This window comes from Phasianus colchicus, chromosome 7 (genome assembly GCF_987193195.1).
Source record: "Phasianus colchicus chromosome 7, bPhaCol1.hap1.1, whole genome shotgun sequence".
Taxonomy (NCBI): Eukaryota; Metazoa; Chordata; class Aves; order Galliformes; family Phasianidae; genus Phasianus; species Phasianus colchicus.
The window spans coordinates 6,532,415-6,557,264 of NC_143442.1; the positions used below are offsets into that span (position 1 = coordinate 6,532,415).

The following is a 24,850-nucleotide window of genomic DNA, read 5'->3' on the forward strand; positions in this document are numbered from 1 at the left end:
ATTCCTTTGCACAAGTGAAGGCAGACTATGTAAGAGATGGCTGTGCAGCACTGTAAGGGACTGAGACCTTTCAGTCATCTGGTAGATTTGAGGTATCAGACAAAGAACTCATGTAGTAAGAAGCAAACATTGTTTCATAATAGGCCTTCATTTTTTGTTCATAAAGAGGGCAGGGTGTAGTACAAGAAGCAGGCAGTATTTTAAGTTTTCTGAAAACACAGGAATAGTGTTAAATTCAATTTTCCCAATTTCTTTCTGGACTCTCATAGAGAAACTCTGTCCACTTTGCTTGCAGGAATAAAAAAATGTGAAACATTTTTCCAAGAGGGAGTGAATGTGACCAACAAGACTTGGACTAGAACTGGTCATTCTGATGGGCTTGAAATGGCAGAATAAAATCTGGTGGCTGAAATTGTTCCTACCCTTGGACGCCTGCTCCTCACTGACACATGCTGCCCCTGAGGCAGAGATGGCTGATTCACTTCTGCATTGATTCCAAAACCAATGCAGTTTACAGCCAGCGTATTACAGTCAGTTGAAATTAATATCTGGTAACATTAATGAACTGAGTTAAGCGTGATGTAGATTCAGGAGTACACCCATAAGCAGATCGGTTGTCCCCACCCTCAAAGCGGCAGTAGCCATCAAAGAAAGACTGGAGATAAAAGTGGGGAAGGTGAGGATATTACCAGCTTCAGCTGTTAGATTGTAATCTGCTGCTTTGTCTGCCAGTGCTCCTGTTCTCTAGCCCTTGCCTAAGGTGTGAGACCAGATGAAAGACTGCATTATTAAACTGGTGTTGTGTACACTGGGGGCAGGCAAGATAGTCATCTGAGAAGAGCCACCCACAATTCCTCCAGTAATTTACTAAGAAGGTTAAAAATCATCGCACTTTCTCTTACCAGCTGAGCAGATTTGAGTAGGAACGTGCTGGTGAAAAAGAAGTGTTTGTATCTTAAGCAGGAAAGAATCTGAATGGGATAAACAAAAGACAAGCCTGTTTGGTTATGAATGCATCTCAAAAAGTGGCTTAAAACTCAGGCTGAGAGAACAAAAGCCAATTAAAGAAATTTCATTTTATTTTTTAACTTGAATTCTTTTCTGCTATTCAAGACAAGTGGAAAAAAAATTCCACAAATTGAAAGCATCAGTAATGAGAGAAAGCAGTCCTGTTTGCTTCTATTAGCAGACTTTTACCCTGATTGCAGTAAGGCCAGATTGTTCTTCAGTCAGTCCCTAATGCAGCTTCTGGTTGGGGGTGTATTCTTGCTATGTGGGACTGTGCTTCAAGGGGTCTTTTCAACTGTGATAGCTTTGATTCTAAAGAGTGCCTGCTTCTACTTTGATGAGCAATATGCTCACAGTATTTCTGTGCACTGGTAGGTTACTTCTCAGAGACTGTCAGACTTGCATTTTTCTCCTATGTTAATTATGTTCAGGATCCTGAATTCCTGAAATGATTTTTGGTTTCACTGGTGTAGCATTGGGCCCTTCATTGTGTGGATGTAAAGGTGGAAAACGGTGATGGGAATTTCTGTTCACTGCTGTACAGTTGCAGTGCTCTTTTAAGTGACCGAGGTGCAAGCTTTGCATTCTTTGTGAAATCAAAACAGCTTGTGTGTGCTTTGCTTGCTTACTCATACATTTTTGATGGCTTCATTCACCTAACCATGATCATGTGAGGAGGGTTTGATTCTCTATTGATTCTAAAAGTAATATAGAATGTGAATGTGAGATTTAGGTCTGAACTAACACAGCTGTGCCTTTAAAAAGAGCAATGTATTGTTCATACCCTCTTTGCTTATTGCTTATCAGGTTTACTAGAAAGCAGTACAAGGCTAAAACCTCATGAAGCTCAAAGCTACAGAAAGAAGGCATTGTGGGTTTCCTGGGTCTCCATTATTGTCACACTGGCTCTTGCAGTGGCTGCTTTCAGTGAGTATTGGGAATATTTTAAATCTTCACACCTCTTTCTTTTTCTTTTCTCCTTTTTTTTTTTTTTTTTAATCTTTTTTCCTTCTATTCTTTTGGGTTCTCAGAATTTCTTAGAATCTTTATGGAAGCTTTCTCATGTTTCTTTTCTTTGCGACTGCTGAAAAGATTTCTCTCTAGGCTGCCTGTGTCTGCAGAGTGCTTATGAATTAGTAAAACTGTTGGTTTTTTTCTGCAAAGAACAAGGTTGTTGAAGGTCGGAGAAAGAAACAGGAGATGTTGATTCCTGTTAGCATTTATGCATGTGAAATTGTTCATTTTACGGAGTAGTGTAAAAAATCATTATGCACTGAATTGCCTTTAACCAAAGAGGTCAAATAAGCCTTAATCCACCTGGGATTCATAGTTGCAGTAGTATAAGAAATATTAGTGAATTATAAGGGGGAAATATATAGTTTTTCTTACACTGGCAGGTACTGTAAGACAGTGTTAATGTGGAGGAACAATACCAGCCTCTTGTTAAGCTGGTGGTTTTCTATAATTCTCAGGACATTTTGTCTATTTTGCCTTTACACAAAGAATTCAGGAAAAAAAGAACCCAATGCATTGAACCAAAACATCTTTACTTTGAAAAATATATTTTTTGTATTTCAAAACAGGGAAAAAATACTGCAATGTCTAAATAAAGACATATTTTAGTTTAGTGCAAAAAATGCGGTAAATCATCATAAAAACAAAAAGAATTGTGGAACGTGGATCAAAATGTTTGCAATGGTACATTCTCTACTTAAAAGAGGGGGGAAAAAAGCCCACAAAAAAAACCAAACATGATTCTTCAGCTTGATAAAGGCAGACTTGCTTTTTTGTTGTGGTTTTTGTTTGTTTTTGAAGCTGCAGCAGCATGTGTTTTATTATCCTAATCTATAGCATTCGACCTGCTGCTAGAAGTTGGTGTCAGCTCCCAGGAGACATTATTAGAATCTGACCAAATGGTCTCTGAAAACTTGACGTATATTACTTGGAGCAATTTTTATAGAAATTCAGGTACAATAGCTTGATTCAAAAACCAGCAAAAGAGCAGGAACGCTTGAGAGCAAAATCTAACACTGTAAAAAGAATTTGAATATTAACAACAAAGCAGGACAGCTGAATGAAAAGGCTCTAGTCTGTCTTTTGTACTGAAGCAACTATGTTTTAGAGCAAAACAATCTTAGGAAATATTGAGAGATGCTTGATCTTCTTTTAAGTTTTTGTCAGAGTTACAAAATATAAGTACAAAATGGGCAATAAAACACTCACTTTTTAAAAAAAAGATCTTTTAAAAGAATTAGGTGGTATGGAAGCTTTTTATTTTCTGTTTTGCTTATTTGTGGCAATCATAGTGTTTAGAAACTCTACAAAAAGAAACTTAGAAAAACAACCTATCAATAAAGAAGCTGGTCTCTGCCTGCATGCACCGTCACTGCATGTTCAGTTGGAGTGGATGGTCATTGAACTGCTGAAGTCAGCTATTAATAGCAGACTGATTTTTGAATCTTTTCTTGTGATCTGATGGGACTGAATTTGTGAAGAGCAGAGGAGGAAGCAGCTGAAGTATTGTTAGGGCTTTTGATATTTTTAACATTAAAACTTTTTAATATTTGAAGAAAATATAGTGGTTCATCACCTTGCTTCCCTGTGTCATTTTTGCAGTTCTACTCAGTTTATTGTTTTACACTGGCTGAGCTCATCCTCTTTTAGCAGGTTCCTCTAGCCAATCCATGGTTTGGGAGGCATGCCAGCTTACCAGAGTTGTGTCCTGTTTGATATAAATGACGAGTTGTCAGACACCCCAAAGTGACAACTGCCAGTTCTTTGCAAACACCTGCTATTTAAAGCATCCCATTTCCTTTTTACCTGTCTGTAATGGTAAGGTGTTAGCAACACATTCCTGATGTTGTTTTTCAGTGAAAAATGGGGACCTGCTGTGCTAATGGTGTGACTGCACTGTCTGTTCTCTTGCTGCACTGACTGTATTCTCACTACTCTTTATGATTTACATAAAGACTTTTTATGGAAATAACTGGTTTTTACTTTCGTAGGTCTTAAAATACTTTCTTCTAATGTAACTTACAACACTGCATTTGCAGCTGCAGTTGAAGTAATAAAGATATTTGGCTAGGGAACTGAATTGCTTGATAAATGCAGATGAGGAAATGGAGGACCTGAAGGTTAGGAAAAATTCTAAGGGGAACAATGCTTGTTGCAAGGTCTGTGTGCAGAATGGGGAGGTGGTTCAAAAATCTCTTTGTTCAATCAAGTGTTTTTTAACTAGACTTCCTTCTGTTTCTAATGGCCTGCCCCTCTGCATTAGGCTTACTCTTAAGAAGACCTGACCAAAATTTCCACACTGAGTACAGTGCTGTATGGAAGAGCAGGATGGCTGCTGGACAGCAGGTCTCATTTGGGTCTCTGTGTGTCTTTTCATGACATCTTTCTGCTGCTCTTTAGAACCCAGTGGTGCTTGCTATATTCCTGATGGGACATGCTGGTGGCAACTTTTTGGTAACTAAGGAGAATGGGAAGCAAATTATTGACTGTGTTTTATTTTGGGAGTTAAATGTGTATAAATTAAAATGATGATATTCTTACATATGTGTTTTAAAATTGCCTCAGAACAGTTGTATAGAATTTGTTCTTTCCAATATAGGCTATTTTGTGGGTTAAAGTACTGGAAGGGAGGAGGGGAATTGTTGATGTATGCATCAAAGTGGGTTTGTTCTCAGCATTTAAGAGGTTGAATTAGGCTAGTTGTGTCTGGAACAAAATGACTGCTTAAGGGAAAATGAAACTGCTATCTTTTGTTCACTAACGTTGAGAAGTAGAGCTTCCATAACTGTAAAATCAGGGATTTCCCTTTAACTGAATGAAAAGATCTCTCGCCATCAGGCATTCAATATACTTAATTTTACCACAGAAATGCTGTACTTTTAAAAGACCACTTGGAAGCTTCAGCAGTCTCTAAATACTGCTTTCCTACCTCTAAACACAACACCTGCACTGGATGGTAATTGTGATCCCCTCAGCTCTGGGTGCTGCTGAAGGTATTGCTTGCCAGCATACAGTTGCACAAAGCTTCTGTGAAGTCCTTAAATACTTCAGTTTGTAAAACTGTTGTTGTCAGCAGAACCTTATGATGTGGCTGTAAGTTAGGCTTGCTTAGGATCAGTTATGCATATTCTGACATTTGTGGGTTTTGTGCAATATGTTTATGTTCAGATACTGAGCAATGCCTGACAGATCAGTTGATTTCACTTTTCATTTCTGTGTTGCCTGAAATATCCATGTTTGTGGAATTATCATCGAGAGTGGATTTTGATCCTTTCAAACATGTAGTCAGAAACGGAGCCTAAGCATGATAAAAATTACAGAGATGAATGTTGGCTTGTTGCTCAGCACCCCAAGTAAGTTATGGAGTAATCATGTTAATATAATTACATCTTTCTGATATACAGTAATCCAAGAGAAGAATGTTAGCATAATAAAACATTTTTAATGCATATTTGTGTGTACTATGATGGTGCAATCTAAATAATTTTGTAATAACTATAACTTCTTTCTGTAGCTGCAGTACTGTAAGTTCATAGTGAGCCTTGTTTCAGTGATATAATAGAGGATGAGGGATTGCTACAAGTGTAAGGAAATTTCTGTGTTTTGAAATGTTATTCTTTGTGTCTTGATATTCCTGTTACTAAAGTCTAATTTTGAAAACTACACAAATATGGCTTTTGCTGTTCTACTTTAGTTTCTACCCAAGGACCTAATCTCTGATAAAACTACAAAAGCAGAAAACAAGCTCACATTCTCTCTGGTATTTCTTGTCCAGTTTAGACTTCTGATTCACAGAAAGCATTCTGTTCATTCATCTTCTTGATTCGATTAACTAAAATTGATAAAATTGTTTCCCAATGAATGGAGCAGTCATATCAATATATCAAAACAATGTACAGACGAAATTCTGCACTAAAAGCCCTCTTTGTAGTCAGAGGTTGGGTAGATTTGTAGTCAGAGCTTGATTTAGAATGTATGCCTGCTTTGTGAAGGGTGGCTGTCAAGAAGGAACTTGCAGACAGCCTATCCCAGTGTGAATAGGCTCTGCAAGTGAATGCATCACTGAAAAAGCTGACATTGGGCAATTTGCAAAATGCTGAGCTGTCAGAAATCAAAAAGTTATTTTATTGAAGCAAACTTCCAAATACTGAAATTAGAGAAGCATGTTGCTTGAAACGCAGCGAAAAAGAAGTTTGGGGTTAGAAGTTCCTCACAGTTAAGATGGCTCATACTAGTTCAGATTCTCTACGTTCAAATGCCTACAAACGTTAGAAAGTCTGGATCCAGACCCACTTTTTTTTCATTTGGATAACTAAACTGAGCCATCAGATCACATTTTGGCTCCCTGTAGGACATGTTTGCTGATTGTTCTCCCCTGTTATGTTATTCTGATGCAGTGAAAATGGAGTTACATGGGACAAACTGAGCAAGTGAAGATGTTGTCCTCTGGATGCTCAGATGTGGATGTTTTGGTGTAATGCCTCATTTCTCATCATAGCATACTGCCTATACAACTGAGTTGGGGGTGGCTGTGTTAATTTATTAACGGATGTATCATTTTCCCAGTGACCTATTCCTAATGTTGCTTGAAAAGTTAAATATATGAGGACTTTCCCTCATGTTTGCACAATAGCAGTCTCTGGGCACAGCTGTGAGTAATAGTGCTAACAGAAAATGTAGATAAAGGCTCATGACTCTGAGGCTCTTTATTTTGGATATCCGATTCAACGTTCTTTAAAGGTCACTGAATTTTGGAAAAATGCTGGGCATTCTGAACTCAGACCCATGTAACAGTGTGTCAGCTGTGTACCTGAGCAGAATTCTCCAGGATCTCCGATGACATGGAAAATCTTGGTGTTTTCTCTTCTGGGAGCTGTACAGAATTGCATTTCTCACTCCTGAAGGTCTGAGTGTATTTCCAGAAAGTTACATTTTAAGACAACAACATTCAGAAGCTTAAAACCAAATGAAGGAGCGAAATACAGAGTAGAACTATTGTATGACAGTATGCAAATTCCTCATTTTTCATTTCTCAGGGCAGTTAATTACATCAGCTACAAATAGACAGGTGCTTCAGGACTGCAGACTCCCAGAAGTGTTAATGAAATATACAGCTTACATTCCCAAGGTAAAGTTCTGACAATGGTGACACTTGTGTAGCCCTGTTGTCCTCATTATAGTTGCATCAATACAGTTGAAACCAGAGCTTGGTCCTATATTATATTATATGTAAGATGTAAAGGACAAAAAATCCATTACCTGTGCAGCACTGGCAAAAGATAGCCTTTTGTACAGGTCAGACTGTACTTCAAAACAGCAAAATACAGTTTTCATTCACTGAAAATGAAATGAGAAGCAAGTAAAAAGGCCTGTCTTTTTTTAGGCATACAAAACTCCAAGTGACTTTCTTGGTAGGAGAAAATAGCATATGGGTGTCAAGTTCAAGACTGATAACTGTTGAAGTGTAGGTCTAAAATCTGCAGTGCTTCACGCGTCATGACATTTTTTACTGAGCTGACAGGCAAATTGTGACAGAAGCCTGTGAGATCTAGGTAGTATAGATACAGGATGGGATTGTATCTATATATTTAGACGTACACAAAATTCAAAAACTGTTGCTGTGGTGGATGTTTATTGAAAAAGCTGAGTTCGTTTTTAAATGCTAACCTTTAAGATGTAACAGCCTGTTCCTTTTTTGAAACGTAATGATTCCTTGATCTAAATGGTGACTCCTTCCTGCTGAGAGAAGATGATCTCCAGGAATTAAACTTCAGTCCTAATATTCAGGGAAAGCTAGAGCTGTAAAATCATTTCATAAGGAATTGAGAAACCCTCCAGTGTGCTAAGCTATTTAGTGTAAAAATTACAATCACAAGTCTGTCCCCTGTCCTCCTGTCTTTCTTTGCTGAGATTTAGAGGAATTTTTTGTGCAAAGTTGTGAAATAGAGCAGGGCAATATCTAGTCCTATAATAACTGTAGCAGTTATTAAAATCTACTACATTATATAAATCCTACGTCATATTAAAAATATATATTATCTGGTTTGTTTTCTTCTGCCAGAAATTTTCAAATATTAATGTATTTTAACTTAGTAGACATCAAAATATAAATTTGTTCCTGATATCCATTTTTAAATAACGTAACTGTTGTGCTTTGGTAGGGCTTGGTGCTCACCTCTTAGCTCCTACTCAGTGTGATTTATCACAGTGTTCTTTTTGCTGAAGATCTGAAGCCTGTTATGTTTTAATACTTTTTGAATATAGATTTATATTTCCAACTTGCTGGAGATGACTCAACTTGTTTCGATATGTGTAGGAGATTATTCTTTTGCATCACTGTCTCAAAGCTTGCTGAGGACACAGATGAACAAGTCCAAGCAAGTACTGGTCAAGGGTTGAGCAATCCTTTGCCTGGAGAACTGTAGGAAGAACTTATATATAGGAATAATCACAAATAATCACAAGAGCGATACCTGCTTCCTTAGAAGGCAGCTATCAAGTATAGCTCCCAGCAGATCTTTGCCATGTTCCAGTAGAAATACTGTTGGTTGACTGACAAATGCGCTTCTGGTTGCCAACACTAGTGATGCACTGGTGGTGATGTATGGGAAATGAGTGCTTCTGAGAGGCTGAGGGTGTGTATGGACTGGTAGTGGAGAAAACTGGGATAAGCAAGGGTGATGTTTCAGTAGGTGGCACTGCCCCTTTTAAGGTTACTCATCCAGAGTTAAGGAAAGGACACTTCTGAAAATCCACCAACAAGATCACTAAGCTAATTGTTTTGTAACTCTCATTTCTTACATGCTATGACAGTTCTTAAGAAGAGGCAAGTTAATACTAATCTTGTGAAAAATGCAGTTTGATAAGTTAATCTAATATTTCATTTGAAAATATTATTTATCACTGTCAGTAAATGTAATAGATGCCCATTACCCTCTGTCAAACTGCTCTGCTTTTCCAGTGTGGTGCTAGATGCATTTATGGCACACTGCAAATTAATTTCTGTGGTTTGGTCAGTCCATTATTGTAGCTGATTGAAAATGTTACACAGATATTATTCGAAAACAAAAATAGCTAAAAGTACTTTTTTTTTTCTTTTTTTTTTTTTCCATTGAGGCAATGGTACTGAGAGATAAAGGTCTGCAGTTCTGATCTCTGATTAATGTATTTAGATTTTGATATCCTGTCAAGCCACTGTATTGTCAATATGTATTTCCAATTGAAAGATAGGGAGATTTTGTTATGTTGTATTAAAAGGGCAGTGCAACTGGGTGGAATTAGTTTTGTTCAAATAAGGATTATCATAAATCTTTGGCAAAGATGGAAGCCAAATATCCGGAGACTGAGGAAGGCAAGGTAACTTTAAATAAAACATTAACTTTCATTTGCAAATCAACCTTCTCAGAAAAAGAGGTCCTATGTATTTGTGACTTTCCTGTATGATCTGTTACTATCTTGTGCTCTCTGGATGTACATAAAAAAAGGAAAGGAAAGAAAAGGATACAAGGAAGCAGATTAGTCAGTGCTTAGTCAAAGAAGTGACCAGAAATAACCAGTTGGTATTTTTTGCTAGACATAAATTGTAGAGGAAGGAGGATAGTCTGACAAATATCATGAAGGTAGACAAGAGCATTGTGCCTTCCAGGAACTGCTGTGTGAAAGTGGCTTTTAATGGTTGTACTGCAAGCTCTGACTTTCTGGAGAGATCTCTGAGCCATTTCTAAGTTAGTGCAGTGCTGAGATAATGAGATCTACTGCAGAACTGGATCCGTAGCTGAATCCCAGATGAAGGTTTTTCGTCAGATCTCTGTATCTTCTGCAATTGAAGATTATGCATCAAGGAACTGTTGAGTATAATCCATCTTCTCTATATGCCAAGGTGAAGAAAATGTACTTCCAGGCTCTTTGTCCTCAGATCATTTTTTAATGAAACATATAAATGATGAAAGAATGACTGCATTTCCCTGAGCTCTGAAAAGAAAAACTCTCAAATTTTAGAGGAAAGATTTATTATCGTTCAGTGGGAGATTTAATAAAATGCAAATGCAGTCTGCAGTGTCAGCTAGGATCTGTAACTGGGGAAAATAAAAGTAGGTTCCTTCAGTCTCCTTCTGCTGGGCCTAATAGAGTATTGGAATACTGAAGTCTAAATTAGAAAAAAGTTCCTCAAAGATGATATTTTGTGGAAGCTGCCTAACTTATTTTATGGGATCAAAAGAATGTTTTGTGATCTTTCCATGATAAGAATGCTCTTTCAGAACAATGAATGACTTCAGATATTTAATGACGGATTGGTGTTTGGTACCATTAAATTCCTGTTGAGTACAAATTTAATGAATCACAGAAAAGTGTTTCTAAATATTCCATGAAAAACAGGACAGAGTTGAGTAACACCATCAGACCTGACCAGCATTATGAAAGTTGGTAACAAAGTTACTAAAGATTGGGAAGGTGAAAGATTGTTTTCTAACCCTGCAGCTGTTCCTTGAGGCGGTAGAAGATCAATTCCTGCTTGGCAAAGGAGTTAGGAGCAAACTGCCAAGCAGCACAAGAAGTGAGGCAGCCTGTGCTAGCACTGTTTCATGTTGATCAGGTTGTATGCGCACACTGCTGGGGATATAGAAAGGAAGGTGAAAGGCATCAGTCTTTGCTTGTTGTTTTGTGAGAGTGTGAATGAGAGCTGGATGGATCATTGCCTGCCTCCCAACCTGTTAGACCTCACTGTTCCCTGCCTTGCTGCTGCTAACGTATATCAGACCATAATGCCTAACTGCGTGGAACTAATAGTACCCAAAAGGGCCAATTCGTTTGCTCTTCAATGTGGCACATTAGAAACTAATAATAAACTCTGTATCCTTTTCATTTAGCATGACTTGGTATTTCTGTGTGTAATTAACTGCAACAATAAAAGGAGAGGTAATTTAACAAGTCTCTCTCTAGACATGGAAAAATAGGACAGCAAATTAATTTCTACAGACTGTTAGTTAAGGAAGTAAAATTCATTATGTGCTTTTTACCACGTGAATTCTGATTGCGTGAAGACTGTTGCTATTGCTTATGCATGGGGTTGGAAAAAAAAAAAAGTGATATTAAGATGTGGATGGCCAAATGATCCAGTTTTGAGATTTTTGAATCCTGGTAAATGCTTGGGAGAAACTGTACTCAGTGGAAGAGTTCTGCCATTCTCCCACTGAGAGGTGTTTGTTGGGTTCTTGTGTGTACATTTCCCTGCTGAGAAGCAACTGATGGATGAAAACAAGGCTTAGATTTAAGGAATAATGTAGCAAGTGGTGCCTTATGGCCTATGGAGTTTTTGGGTTAAGGATCTCCTAAATACGCTTGTAATTATTTAAAGGGGCAGATCTTCAGTTGGAGAAAATTCACAAAAAATTGTTGGCATTCATGGCTTGATTTCAATTTAAAACAGGTTTAAGCTTTCACAAGCATTTTTAAAGGCTGAGGAAAATAGGTGCAATAACACTAACTCAGTTCACAGTGATCTTGCCAAGAATTTACTTCAGGGACTATTCTAGTCCTGGTCATAGCCCAAGCTTGCTTTGTAGCTTTGGGAAAACTGTTTGTTTTACTGCTGCAAGCTGATTCTCCATCTGTACACATCAGGTTTAGATGCATGAAAAAGTAGATGAATTTTCTGCCAAAAATTGGAGTGTTTTGCTATATAGTAGTTGATACGTTTATGTGCATCATATGTCTGTAGTGGAAAAAGTACTCTGAATTTTGTGGTTTTAGTTCTAGGAAGTTATTGCAGACTTCTTTGTCTCAGTACTACTGGTTTGTGAGATAATTTCTGTGGTTTGTTGAGGTTTACCTGGTGAAAGCTACTTCAGCATCACAGGATTTGTTGTGCTGAGATGGTTGTAATTAAACACATTTAGGAATATTTGACTTACTGCCTGGGCAGTAATAATTTTACAAAGTGTGCAGTGGAGTGATGTGTTTGGGTTAATGAATTTTGGTGCGTATTGTTGTGCTCCAAGGCTGGCTAGCCTGGTAGATTCATCAAGAATATGAGCAAGATATAATAGCAAGTTGGATATTAGGAAGAATTTCTTCACTGAAAGAGTGGTCAGGCATTGGAACAGGCTGCCCTGGGAGGCGGTAGAGTCACTGTGCCTGGAGGTATTAAAGAAAAAGGTCAGTGTGGCACTGAAGGATGTAGTTTATTGGCATGGCAGAGATGGGCTGATAGTTGGACTATGTGATCTCAGAGGTCTTTTCCAAACTTAGTAAGTCTGTAATAATCCCAGTAGCAAAGTACCTCTTTATGGGCATGGAGTTTTTTTCTTTGTCCTCCTCTCATTTGGTAGACAGTAGAGAAGGGTAACTGTTATTAATGTTACTTCTTCAGTGCTGAGAGTACTGTGCTTCTAGTTTTGCTCTCAGTAACAGTTTTCACTGGACAAATAGATTTTGGAAAGGATTTCTTATAACTTAAAACTGCTGTCAAATAAATACCATAGAGAAATGCAGTAAGACAGGAGAATGCTGGGAAGTACCTGCCTTGAATTTGAAGTGCAGGGAGGTTTTTGATGGCAAAGAAGAGATCCTTATGGAAATTGACTGTTTAAAAAGTTTTGAAGTCTCTTTGAGCAGCAGATAAAAAGCCTTTAGTGTGCTGATTGTTGCCATGAACATGTTAGTGAGGCCCTGAATATTTACTTTTAGGAAATAACCCCTTTTTTTCCCCCCGTTTGACCTGAAGTTTGTAGTAACTTGTCATGTCAGCACAAGTCTGTTGTTCTTTTTTGCAGGGATATAGCAGGTTTGTTGTACATACTTCTACTTTTTTTGGGTGAGGAAAACTGAGTAGCTTTTGAAAATGTGGATTGGGATTAGAGAAGCAATACAAAGGAGCTCTTAAGAGTATGAAGGTCACATATTAGCACTGAACCTGCTGTGTGTCCAGGTCAGTCTTGAGAAGGTGTCAGTGTCACACGTTTAGTGGCTGTCAAGTCTTTGTATCTGACTGTTTACAGAGCTGCCTTCAGCCTCAGCAGCTTCACTGTTCTCATGCTCAGTGTCTGGAATGAAACAAGCCAGAGGCTTTTCTGATCATCTTATGGACAGACAAGTAGAGTACTTTCGGAAGTGGAAGATTTTTGCTATTTGCTTTCCTGTAGAATATTCTTATAATCCTGGCTTTGCTGATGTACCATACAGCTGTGAGCACAATCAGCTTTTCCTTTAATGACAGTCTAAACGGTGTGAGCAGTAGGTGGACCTGAAGATTGCCATGGCATTCACATCATTCATGAAAGCAGGAATGCTTCCAGTTGAAAAGGAGGACTGGAATCCAGTTGTGTGTATGCTAAACAGAAGTAGAAATCTTCAGTGCGCCATCCTGATAAAGGGTCTCCAAGCTTGGCTGTACACCGCTGTAGAAACAAGGCAGTGATACTCAGCCATCTTGTTCTACACAGGAGACAGCACCAAGGAAAACAGATTCCACAACTGGGTTGCAAACCTGCAGGAGTAATAATTTGGTTGAACAATCTGATGTATATTATAAGGATGCAGGTGCTGTGACTTAGAGCAGTAGTACGTAGTGCCTTGCTGAATACTGTGTGGAATAGAATTGCATAATGTGGACGCAGTGTTTCTCAAAATGCATTCTGAATTTCAGATAAAGTTAGCTCTCAAGAAAATTGAGACAGCTAGGGATCAGGGTTATAAAACCATTAATTCATTCACATGCTGGTTGGCAGAGTGAGTAAGCTTACTGCTGGCTGCTAGTGAGACAAAACCAATTTAATGGAAAAAAAAAATTTCCCATGCTATCTGTTCTTGAAACACACTTAAGAAAAAAAGGCAGATTTGAAGGTAAATAATGGAATTTGCTGATGTTCATCCTGTTCATCTATGTCTTTTTTTAGAATTTCTCATGCAAGTATAAATAGGTTATTTATCAAAAGTAGTGGACACATGAGGGCCTGACCTTTACTTGCAGTGAATCTTTTTAGCTATCATCCAAGTGATGTATTTCGCAGTCATCTGTAGTTTAAGAAGTGATATTGCTACCTGAGCCTTACAGCCAGTTTCACAGCAGCATTATTTTGTAAAGCAGTTGATTTGATCTCCAGTTTGAACATGTCCATCTCTGGGGTGCAATTAGGAATGAATGTGCATGGTGTGTTTTTCCATTTGCAGTGGAAAAGGTTTCACATTTGCAGTGAGCTAAAAGTGCAAGAGTATGTCACTACATATTGCAACAACAGCTTTTAGACCTAAACATTTACAATGTGTTCCATGTTTTAATGTTTTGAGTGTATGTATAATGATTTAAACTGGGAAGTCAGATAAAATGCATGGAAATTAGTAAAATGTATCCAATTAGTGATAATGGCTAGCTCTTACACTCGTAGTATGCATAAGCCCTGATTTCACTTGCATGACTTTAATCAGAATTGATTGTGACTTTCACACCCGATGGTGTGAGCCTTGTGATACTGGAACAAAATATAGATTGGGAAAGTCACAGCCTGTGTCAGCAGCTTAGTGAAACGTAAGAATTAACCTCCTTCAAAGAAGGACCTTTTTGGTTTGAAGACTCTGCCAGTGAGCATGTGCTCATGCTTTTGAGGCTGAAGCCAAAATCTATTAGCTTTATACCTGTAGTTTCACTGTCGCTAAACTGTCCTCAGATATCTGCCTCTAACTTTGTTACCTTGCAAAGTCCAAATTAATTCCAATGTAAGTTAGTTGTTTTTGCTTAGGTAAATGACATTCTGCTTCTAGTTCTGCTGTTGGTTGGTCACTTCATTTTCCTGTTATCACACTGCATTTGGATTTTGAGGGCTTCTCTCAGTTCTGGTCACTCTAATTTAAGGTAAAGATTATAAATGAATTAGATATTAGAATTTTAAATGACTGATGCAGTTTTTTGGTTTGTTCTCATGGGTATTATTCACATCCTCTTCATGTACCTCAGTAAAGGATCTTGATCTGAAGCACTGAGTTTTTCTGCAGAGGTCTGTATCTAAGTGTTAGTATTGTGTAGTTTAGAATCTCATATTTTTGCAGTAAAACTGACTGCTAGTATGGCTACAGAAACTGCAAAAATTCAGAAGATACCTTGGACTTTGAAGGAGATGTTAATGTGACTGCATATGGTTTTCTTCAGTCTCTCTTCTTAGCTCCCCCTGTTAAAAAGCAAAAAAATAAAAATGATTCTGATTTCTGATATTGTCTTTTTAAATACTCTTCAGTTTCTCCTACTGCTGTTGAATGGGATAAGATCACAATTTCATGTTTCCATATCAGCTATAGGTATTGAGTTGAGTTTGAGGCGGGGATGAGAGCCCTGCCCTCTGCCAATTTGTATAAACATCTTCCTTCAGTAAGTCCAGTAGTTCAGCAGTAGTACCAGCAGTATTAAGAATTCTGTGGACTATTTGTCTTTCTCCATTAAAAACATTCCACGTGTCTCTTATGGCCTTTCGGGAAAGTTTCCTGCCTTTGGTTGCTCTGCTGAAATCTGTAACTGGAATGAATTGTTCTGTTAATAAATGATTTGCTGTTCTGACTGCATTCAGACTCAGCAGTGCTATTTAACTCAAAGTGCAAGAACAAAACCCAACCCTTCATGTCTCGCAGTCATATTTTGTCTCTATTGCCTCATCTGTTCACATGCTTATTTTGGGAGAAATCTAATGGGTTCTTAGAAGAACATTGTTTTCTTGTTTCTTTCTCTGGAAGGACAAAAGGTGAGAGCAAAGAGAGCTTGTACATTGGTACAAAAGTAATTCTACTGTTACAGCATCTGGAAGCAAGGCTATTGAAAGTTGCAAATATGCACTCCAAAATTCAGGTGAATTCATATGTTTTATAATAGGCTCTGCTTTAGGGAATTTCTGACATTAAATTTTTATTATTTTTTTCTGCACGAGTGAGAGAATAGTGTGTTGTGAGGCAGTGGGGACTGATGAGAAAATGATGAGAAAAGCAGCCTTTGATTTTAGTTTCTGTGATTTCTTATTAAATGCAATTAAAAGGTTGTTTTGAAAGGTTTATAATCTTTGACTTATAATGGTGCTCACTGAAACAGAGATGCAGCTGTAACCAGCACTGAGAATGTGGCTATTTTGTTTTAATGTTCTCATGTAGAGAATAATAGAAAACAGCCTTTTTTTGTTTGTTTTTGTACAGTAAGACTGACTTTCTTCTAGGAACAAGCATCACGTTTCAGTCCTATGTTACACACTGGCACGCTCTATTTTCTAGGCCAAGTGTTTATGCCCTCTTGTTGCCCTTTTCCCAGTAGTAGATGGAAATAATAACTTTTTATTTCTGTTTGAAAAAGAGGGATTTACTAAGCCCATTAACACCGCCCAGCAGGAACCGTGCTTCAGATCACAGGCTAAGGGAGAAGGCTCCATTGCTGTACATTCATTTCATCTTTTCACCTGCCTCCATCACTACAGCTACACGCTCAGGCAAATTGCCATTAAAATAGTGCAGGGTGTTGAGGATCAGGGAATGGCAAGTGTGACTTCAAATATACATGTGAAGGTAATTGCAGTGCTTTGTGTGTGGCATTTACAAGTGTACAGTTTTAGGTACAGCATTTAGGAATATGCTGGACATATCTTTTATGTAAATTAGAATAAGGTTAAGTACCCATTTCTGTATACGTGTCTGGAGGAGCAGGTTGTCTTACCTCACATGCCCGATTGCTCCCTGCCTCCATTTACACAGGCTATTTAAAACTCACGGCTAACATGCTGTGGGAAGCTGCTTTCAGTGGCTCACAGGAAATAAGATGTGTGGCAAGCCTGATTTCCTCCTTCTTCCATGCAGAGACAAACTTTCCTCTATTTGACAAAAGGAGAGCTAACATATTTTGGTTATTGAAAATTGTTACTCTTACTTTTCTGTTCAACTTCTTGTTTGCAACGGCTTCTGTGCCCTGGTTTTTCATGCGGGCTATTGCCCGGAGTTACACAGCTCACAGTGTCTGCCTCTAGTGCCATGCCCCCTTCCACTGGTGAAGGATCCAGAACATCGTGTTATTTTTCTGTTTTCTGAAATGATGATTAAATCTGAGCTGGTTTAGAAAATAACATAGTGATTCATAATGCTCCACAGAGCTCATGTTGAATTTTAAGATTAGTAAAAATAGCAAGGGTGGCTGCTTTGAACAACTGTCAAGTTTGCGACGCCAAAATTAATTGACAATTTTCTTTCTCCTCTCGTTTGCTTGGATTATAGAAAGGCAGAATTTATCTTTATGGGATGGTGTGAAAGTAACAGAACCTGGAGATGTGAATTCTTTATGCATATTCGCTCTTATCTATCAGATGAAACACTCGACTCAGTAAGTTTCTTAGCATGTTTTTTTTTAATGGTGAAATAAATTACCTAACAGGTTAGAAATATTAAAGAGCCTTTCTCTTCTGTGCTCACTGTACACAACGTATTTCTGAGTTACAAAATACATGTCTATTTAGTTGATATAGTTCATATGGTTAATTGCTTTTAGCTGGAGCTGGGTCAGCGTTGTTAGTAGTGGACTTCAAAGCCATTGTCATTTGTTCAAATGGTTTTCAGCCCCAACAACTGAGTAGCTGATCATACTAAAAATTAAATTTGGTTTTCCAGAGGTACTTGAGAAATCAATGATTTTATAATTGAAGTTTAAAATTGAAAAAGGTTGGAGAAGGAGAAGCGATCTCATTCTGGAAAAGAACATTACCCTCATGGTGTTTGCTGAGTGAGAGGCTGTGTCCTAAGGCAGACTGGAGCTGTGTCTGTATGTACTGCAGCCCCTGGGGGACTAAACAAGATGAGTGCTCCTCTGTGCGTAGTGCCTCCTGACAGGGGAGAATGAGAAAACAGATGCAGTCCTAATACCAATTTTCTGTTGTTGTTCTACTTCCTCTTAAAAGAAAATGAATATAAATTCAGTGTCAGGTCTGGTGGGCATGGTGGGTTGTTGGGATACAGTGGATAATTTGTCCCCTCTGGTCATTTTTTATTTTTTATTTATTTTATTTATTTATTTATTTATTTTTGCTGTGGGCATAAATCTTTTGAAAAACAGGGAAAAATCTTTCTTTTGTGAAGAAACAGCATTTAGGATAAAAACTCCATTAGAATCAGATTACATATTCAATAATTTAACCTGCTATTTTAGAAGTTATAGAACTCAAAGGAACTGCATGTTGCCTTTTTCTCTTTCTCCCCACCTTCTTTTTCTTCCCTCTTTCCCATTGTCGCCCCCCCTCTCCCCCACAGATGCCCATTTGTTTTGGACCTAAACCTGCTTTATTTGAGTGCTTACATAGCACGTCTAAAACTGAACACTGAACACAGTATTTATTACAGTTCTATTTTAGGTGAAATTCTGATTTCTAGGTCAGCTCAGAGGGTAGGGGTGGGATTTCCTCCCTACCCCTCAATCTGTAATGTAGTATCTTCATCATTAATGTTACTATGTAATGCCAGTAGCTTCAGGTCCCCTATCCTCCAGACTGCCACTTTGAGATTAGGGGCCATCCATCCTCCTCACCATAACGGGCTACAATTTGATGGGAGCTGCCAAACCCTGATGTCTGCTGATTTGGTGTTTGCTGGGTAGTGCTTTGCTGTGAGGTAGCAGGTAGGGCAGAAAGGGGAAGATATTTTTGCATAGGTGCTAATTTTTGCCATTGGTAAAACAGAATCACAGAATGGCCCGGCTTGGAAGGGACCTCAAGGATCATGAATCTCCAACCCCCCAGCCACAGGCCGGGTGACTTGCACAAGATAATTCCATGTTTGTTTCCTTCTCTCCCATGATACAACTCCTTTGGGTTTTGCCAGTTTACATTTATCCACCACCCACACAGACGGTCCTGAAATTATGGTCCCAGTTCCCTCGGGGTGTTTACCATGGCACCCATATACCCAATAGCACCTGTGACTCTGGGACACTCTAAGGCAGCGATGGAGCTGACATCCCCCCAAAAAGCTGCGTTTCAACACGTCTCATTACTGCTACCCTGTCCGGATTGGATCATCTAAATTAACTTGTGAACCCTCCCCATCTGCTGCACTAAACTGACACCTTCTTCCATTGTACACCAATTTCTGAGGGACAACACTCATTTTGCAGGTTCTGCATATGCTCTGAGAACTGCTGTATATAACCATTAATAGCATGGGTGCAATACCATCCTTCCCATTGGGATCTCTGATATTTTGTAGTTGAGCATATACCTGTTGTATTTGGCCACTGGCAATAGGACTTAATAGGTATTTTTCACCCATCAATAAGTATGTAGATTGTAGCACCACTATCCCAAGCTTGCAAAATCCATGCTAGTATTCCTTCCCCACTCTTTTACTGATAGATCTCTAGAAATTCACTTAATTCTTCTGGAGTATAAGTGTCAGTGATCTCAACCCTTCCATCTGCCTTCTCCTGCTGCCCCCTTGTTGATATGAGTGGTTGTGCTCTTGCTGCCTCCCCATCTGAATCCAATTCAAATTCAACCTCAGAGTCCAAGAATTCACTTTTAATATTTCCATCTCATTCCTTGGGATCTCACGAAGGTTTTGTGGTAAAAGTATGAACTTAAGGAAATAAAAATCTCATGTTTTCCAGAGATCTGCACCTTTGTGGCACTGCCAGCTGTTTTACAATGCCATGTAGTCTGTGGCATTGCTTTGCTTGAGTAGTAATTTTTGCATGGCTGCCTTTATATCTCATAAAGTCCTGACCTCCTTTTCCAGCTCTCTCATTTTACTCTGTAATGCTACATCTTTGTGCCCCAGAGCTAATAGCCATTCAGTCTCTCTGCTAACTTGGGAGAAGACTTTGATGCTACTTTCCATAACAATTCATGCACAGACATCTCAATTACCTGGGGGATATCCACCACCCAGTCACTGAGTTCAGGCCACACTTCTGTCAGGGCCACTGTAGCTAGGAAAACAGCCAAGGGGATCCAGTGCTTGTGCCCTCCCCAGTCCCTGACTGTTTGCTGGCCATGACATTACTGTTCCCATGTCCTGTACCAAATGTGTGACTCAACACAAGCAGGCAATACAAGCAACCCTGGACTCACAGCTGAAGTGCCAAGAAAAATATGGCCTTCACCTTGCCAAGCAGGGGATTACTGAAGCAGCAACCAGAGAAAGGCACACAAGTGGGGAAGCAGGTACCACTGAGTTCCACACTAGAAGATCCCTGACCTGCTGCTGTGAGGGGTTTTGAAGGGTTCATGCAATTGCAGTTTACTACCATGCTGTGTCTTCGCTGGGTTTGATCTCCATACCAAGGCAGATAGCTCTAGCGTGTCCAGTACCAAACACCTAAGTTATCTACACACAGATGTTCTACTTCTCAAGCACGTGGCAGATAAACAGCAATCGATAGGGTGTACGGAAAGCAGAGGATGGTAATAGTGCTCATGGGTACTTCCAGTAGTAAGCATAATGTGGCTCACCAAAAAGTAGTTCTAAATGTGCATTGATTTTTGTAAGGAGGAAACGAATAGCAAAATGACTTCCAGTCCAATGTTAATTTTATTAGTGCAGAGTTCAGAAGATATCTTATAAATTTATAGCTTTGCTTTGAAGCAACCTAGTGGGGACAAAATGTAATTTTAAAATTACACCAGGAATTAAATTTGTACAAGCTCAAAACACCAAGCTATTTTAACAAGTGGGGTACTGTATAAATGAATAGATTAAAGCTGTGTTTGTGTCAGAACCTGAAGGTGCTACCACTGTGGAATTCTACACCAAGAGCTTTCACGTATCACGTATCAGCTGCGTAGGATGCATTGCAGTTAAAACAGCAAGAATATCAAAGGAAGTGCTTTTGAGATGTCTGATGTATTTCATCTGATAATTAATGTTAATTATGTGACAAATCATTCATATGAAAATGTTTGGTTAAGGCAGTTTTGGAAATGGTGAGCTTGAGTTGAAATAGGGACTTCTTTGGAAGTACTGGTTATTTCATTGTTCCTTAAAATGATGATGCATGGATGTAGAATAAAGAATAAAGATATCATGTTTTGGTTACTTAATACTGACATTTGATCTTCATATATGTACAATTTCAGGAATCTTGTATAAAGGTAAGATTTGGTTCAAAGATGAAGATTTGTATGAAAGACTCAGAAGGGACTGATTAGATACGTGCTTTGCTGTACTGCTGACGTCATAGCATGAGCTTTTCTAGTTTGAATTTTTGCTGAAAGCATTTAGAGGAACTGGAGAATCTCACATTTTTGGTAGCTAATATTTTGCCTAAGGGGAACAGTTCCTTCTTACGCAGTTCTTATTTCGTATCCTGGAATAGTGCCTTCGGATGTCTTAGCATTTGGAAGTACAAGTGCTACGTGGTATAAATTATTCAGTGTTCTTGAAATACCATTTATAGCATAATACAGTATAGTCTTACTGGTGGTTTCAAAGCATACTTAGTCTGTGGGCTAACTTTATATGGGCCTTGGCTTAAGGGAAGCTACTGCTGCTGTTCAGTTCCTCAGCTCCAGCAGTTCCTGATCACATGACTTGAGGAGGAAATTGGAAGCTACACTGGAAACTTCCTCTCATTGCATCTATTCAGTTGATCATATTTTATTAGGTTTATGAGCAAGTATGTTTCAAGACTTTGACAAATGTGTGGTTCTTCCTGTTCGTGCGCAGAAAGAGATGTTTGATTCCTTTTTGTGTCTTTACTGCTGTTCTAACATCAAGGGTCAACTAGGGCAATGGTAGTTCTCCAGGCACATCTTCAGCAAAAACCCGAAATTAGTAACTGGCAGTATCTCAGGATGTTCACTGAATCATGTTTTGCTTTGGACAAAGACGTGTAGCTGTTGATCAGTGCGTGCTTCAATTCTGAAGTAGCTACAAATTCAAATTTAGGCCATGGATTCAAACGTCTGCTATCAATCAGTCTGGCATGAGTAACCTCTGTACTTTTCAGTATGTGCTCTTCTAATGCGTTTATATCCTGAGAAATCTGATGGAGTTCTATAGGCAGACCCTTGATCACTGGTGTGCAATTTAAGGATAGCAACCACTGGTTGTTTTTAAGTATCTGAGCTTTTATATTTTTGCTAATGGAATAATACCTTGTAATGCATGGATATTGAATTGCCTTATTATCAGTTAGCTGTGCAGATGAACACAAAAGCCACAAATACAATACAATAGAATCACTCAGTGAGGCTCACTTAACCTTATTTAATATTAGAGAGATCACTTATGAAAGGTTATGGGATATTTCATTTATAGGTTGGTGCCGTGACTGTTTCTTCTTAGAAGAAACTGACCTTTGTAGAATCATTTGAATTGGAAGCAAAAACACATTTTCTGCTATAAAACAGCTGAAAGCAAAGCAATTATTGGACACCCTGTTCTGATAATAAACTGAAAATATATTTTGTAGGAACCATGTTGTGGTATATACCTCGTTTGCTCAGATTCATCAGTGATGCAACACAAAATGGCATGTCATTGTCTGGTTGACAGACTTTGTGCTGTTGTTTAACTAGAAGCTCCCTTCTACCTTTTCAGTTTGCTGCTTCCCCTAAAAGTATTTTAAATGGTGCATTTTTAATGTGACACACCTCAGAGATCAATATCATGAAAATGCATTTTAAGGAAAAGCTATTCAATGATTTATCCAGGAAATGCAGAGCATGGAAAGATCCTTGTCCCTTGCCTATATAAAGCTCACAATCTAAGCATTAAATCTAATGACGATAAGAAATCCCAGGATTTACAGTTGTTGCTATTAAGAAAGATGAATGTAAGGACTTTGAGACCTTAGTTATGCAAAAAACCATTTTCAGATAGGAAGATTCTGAATTATTCATCTTGCAGTCATGCATCAACACATATATGGGTCCCTTGAGAAACCAATGCTGTGTGTTCTGTTTGTTATTTTTGGTTTTGTTTTGTCAGTGTTTTGCAGGGAGACTGGCAATTACTAAACCAGTATAACTGAAAACCACTCTTGTAATGGTAGACCTAAGTAATTTGACCAACTGGTAGGGATTACATCTAAAATTTATTTGGATTTTATTGTTTTCTACTTTACATATATATAAACCTCAGCTAATTTCATTATGCTTACTTTTTGAATAAAATCAGTTGTAATAGGCTTACAGATCCATTTAAATACATTTCTGCAGACTCTATGCATAATGGCTGTTATATAAAGTGCTATTGTCTCAAACTGGATATCCCACAGATCCTTGATATTGCACTGTTCTGGAAATTAACACTTTCCTGAAGATGACCACAATAAGGTTTAATTTTTACTTATTACAGTATGGCCCCTTTCCCAACCACTGCAACGTTCTCTGTGAACAGAGCACAGAAATACAAAAGCCTTAATCAGTTTGTATGATGACATATGGCAGCACAGGGATAGCCTGGATTTGCATGCATAGGCTGTAGTGTATCTGGGGAGCTCTGATCTGTCAGGAGACACTGTGTGCTCTGGAGCTCCCAGTAGCTGTTGCAGCCTACAAAGAGACTTTTTAGCTGTGGACATCCAGGTAATGATTTAGGCATTAGTGACTTCTGGGCTTCTTGTAGTAGCCCTGGATTTCAATGCTTGTTGCAGTTAACGTAGATTAAATCAGCAAGGATCAAAGTGGTTTGTTGATTTATTAATGACATGTAATTAACTGGCAATTAGTAAATTCAGTATCAGTAGTACAGCAGATAACCACGAGATTAGACACGTACAAAATATTTCTGTACAACTTCAAATTTCTAAATACTCTTTTATAACTGAATCTAAGGCAGAATGCATGCCCCTTCCTCCTCCTAACTGATAGGCAGTGTTGGGAACACATCTTTTCTGGTGATGTGCTGTCCTGTCACATACCCCTCCAGCTGGAGATGGGGCTGTTCTTACCTGCAGATGTTAACCAGATCAAGTTTTGGCTACTGCTGTTTCCACCATTCTTTCCCTCAATACTTTGTTCATTCTACATAGCCCAAGAAACTGCTGCAGTGTTGAAAAATGCTGTATGATGAGAAATGAAATAAGAGGGCTTAGGTTTAGTAATGAATTCCTTCATGTCTTTATGTTCCCACCTACTGAAAGACTTTCACTGCACAAGCTTATACTTCTGTGCAGCCATTCCCCCTACCCTCACCTAACAACTTCAAGCCCTTTGCTTCCATTTACCCACCAGGGTGATCTTGGACTGGTTAATTGAATATAAATGTTTTGTTCTCTCAGACAAGGAATTCTGAAGTTTTGTCACCTTTTACGTAAATGTTTCAAAGATAAATTGGTGTTTCTTGTCCTGTCTGTAGTGAATTCCTAAAAGAAGGCCAAAACTTGGCTAGTTGGCTGGGCCCAGCAGGGATCTTTAAATCGTACATTTGGTATCTTACTCTTTGAAGGCACAGAACTGGTAAGTAAGCAGAGATGAAAATGGGATGTCAGAGATCAGTGTGCTAGCTCCTGGCCTAAGCAATCATTAGAGGCAACTTTGCCAATAGCTCTTAGTGAACTGCTAAGAACTTAGTGAACTCCTACCTACCCCAGCCTGGGCAAATTTTTCTAAACTGTAACCTGTGATAGATAGTGAAGTTATGAAGATAATTTGTATTTCGTTTAGTATGTATACATGTGTCGTCTTTGCATTACAAAGTCTTCAAACCATTTCTTCATTTCACCAGTAACTTGAAGTATAATAGGTTTCGTGTATGTATCTGTGTGATGAGGGACCTGCAAAGTCTGGCAATGGAAAGGGCTTTGTTCCAAGGCTTTGGGTCTTTGAGTTGAAGAGTAAGAACTGCAGCCTTCAGCATTTCTGGAAACCCTGGGAGGTGTAAACGT

At 38.6% G+C, this 24,850-nt stretch overlaps 1 protein-coding gene and 1 pseudogene across 5 annotated transcripts in view; one reads left to right on the forward strand and one right to left on the reverse strand.

Annotated features, from left to right (window-relative positions):
• TMEM163 (transmembrane protein 163) overlaps window positions 1-24,850 on the forward strand; it is an 85,524-nt gene that overhangs the window by 3,159 nt on the left and 57,515 nt on the right. For 4 of the 5 annotated variants that reach the window (XM_090143584.1, XM_090143585.1, XM_090143589.1 and 1 more), the window contains exon 2: window positions 1,816-1,935. The exons of the other annotated variant lie outside the window; for it this stretch is intronic. In XM_090143584.1, coding sequence (XP_089999710.1) covers window positions 1,816-1,935 — 120 coding nt within the window. The remainder of the gene's footprint in view (window positions 1-1,815; window positions 1,936-24,850) is intronic. 5 annotated transcript variants of the gene reach the window in all.
• LOC149917199 (uncharacterized) lies at window positions 19,041-20,269 on the reverse strand (annotated as a pseudogene).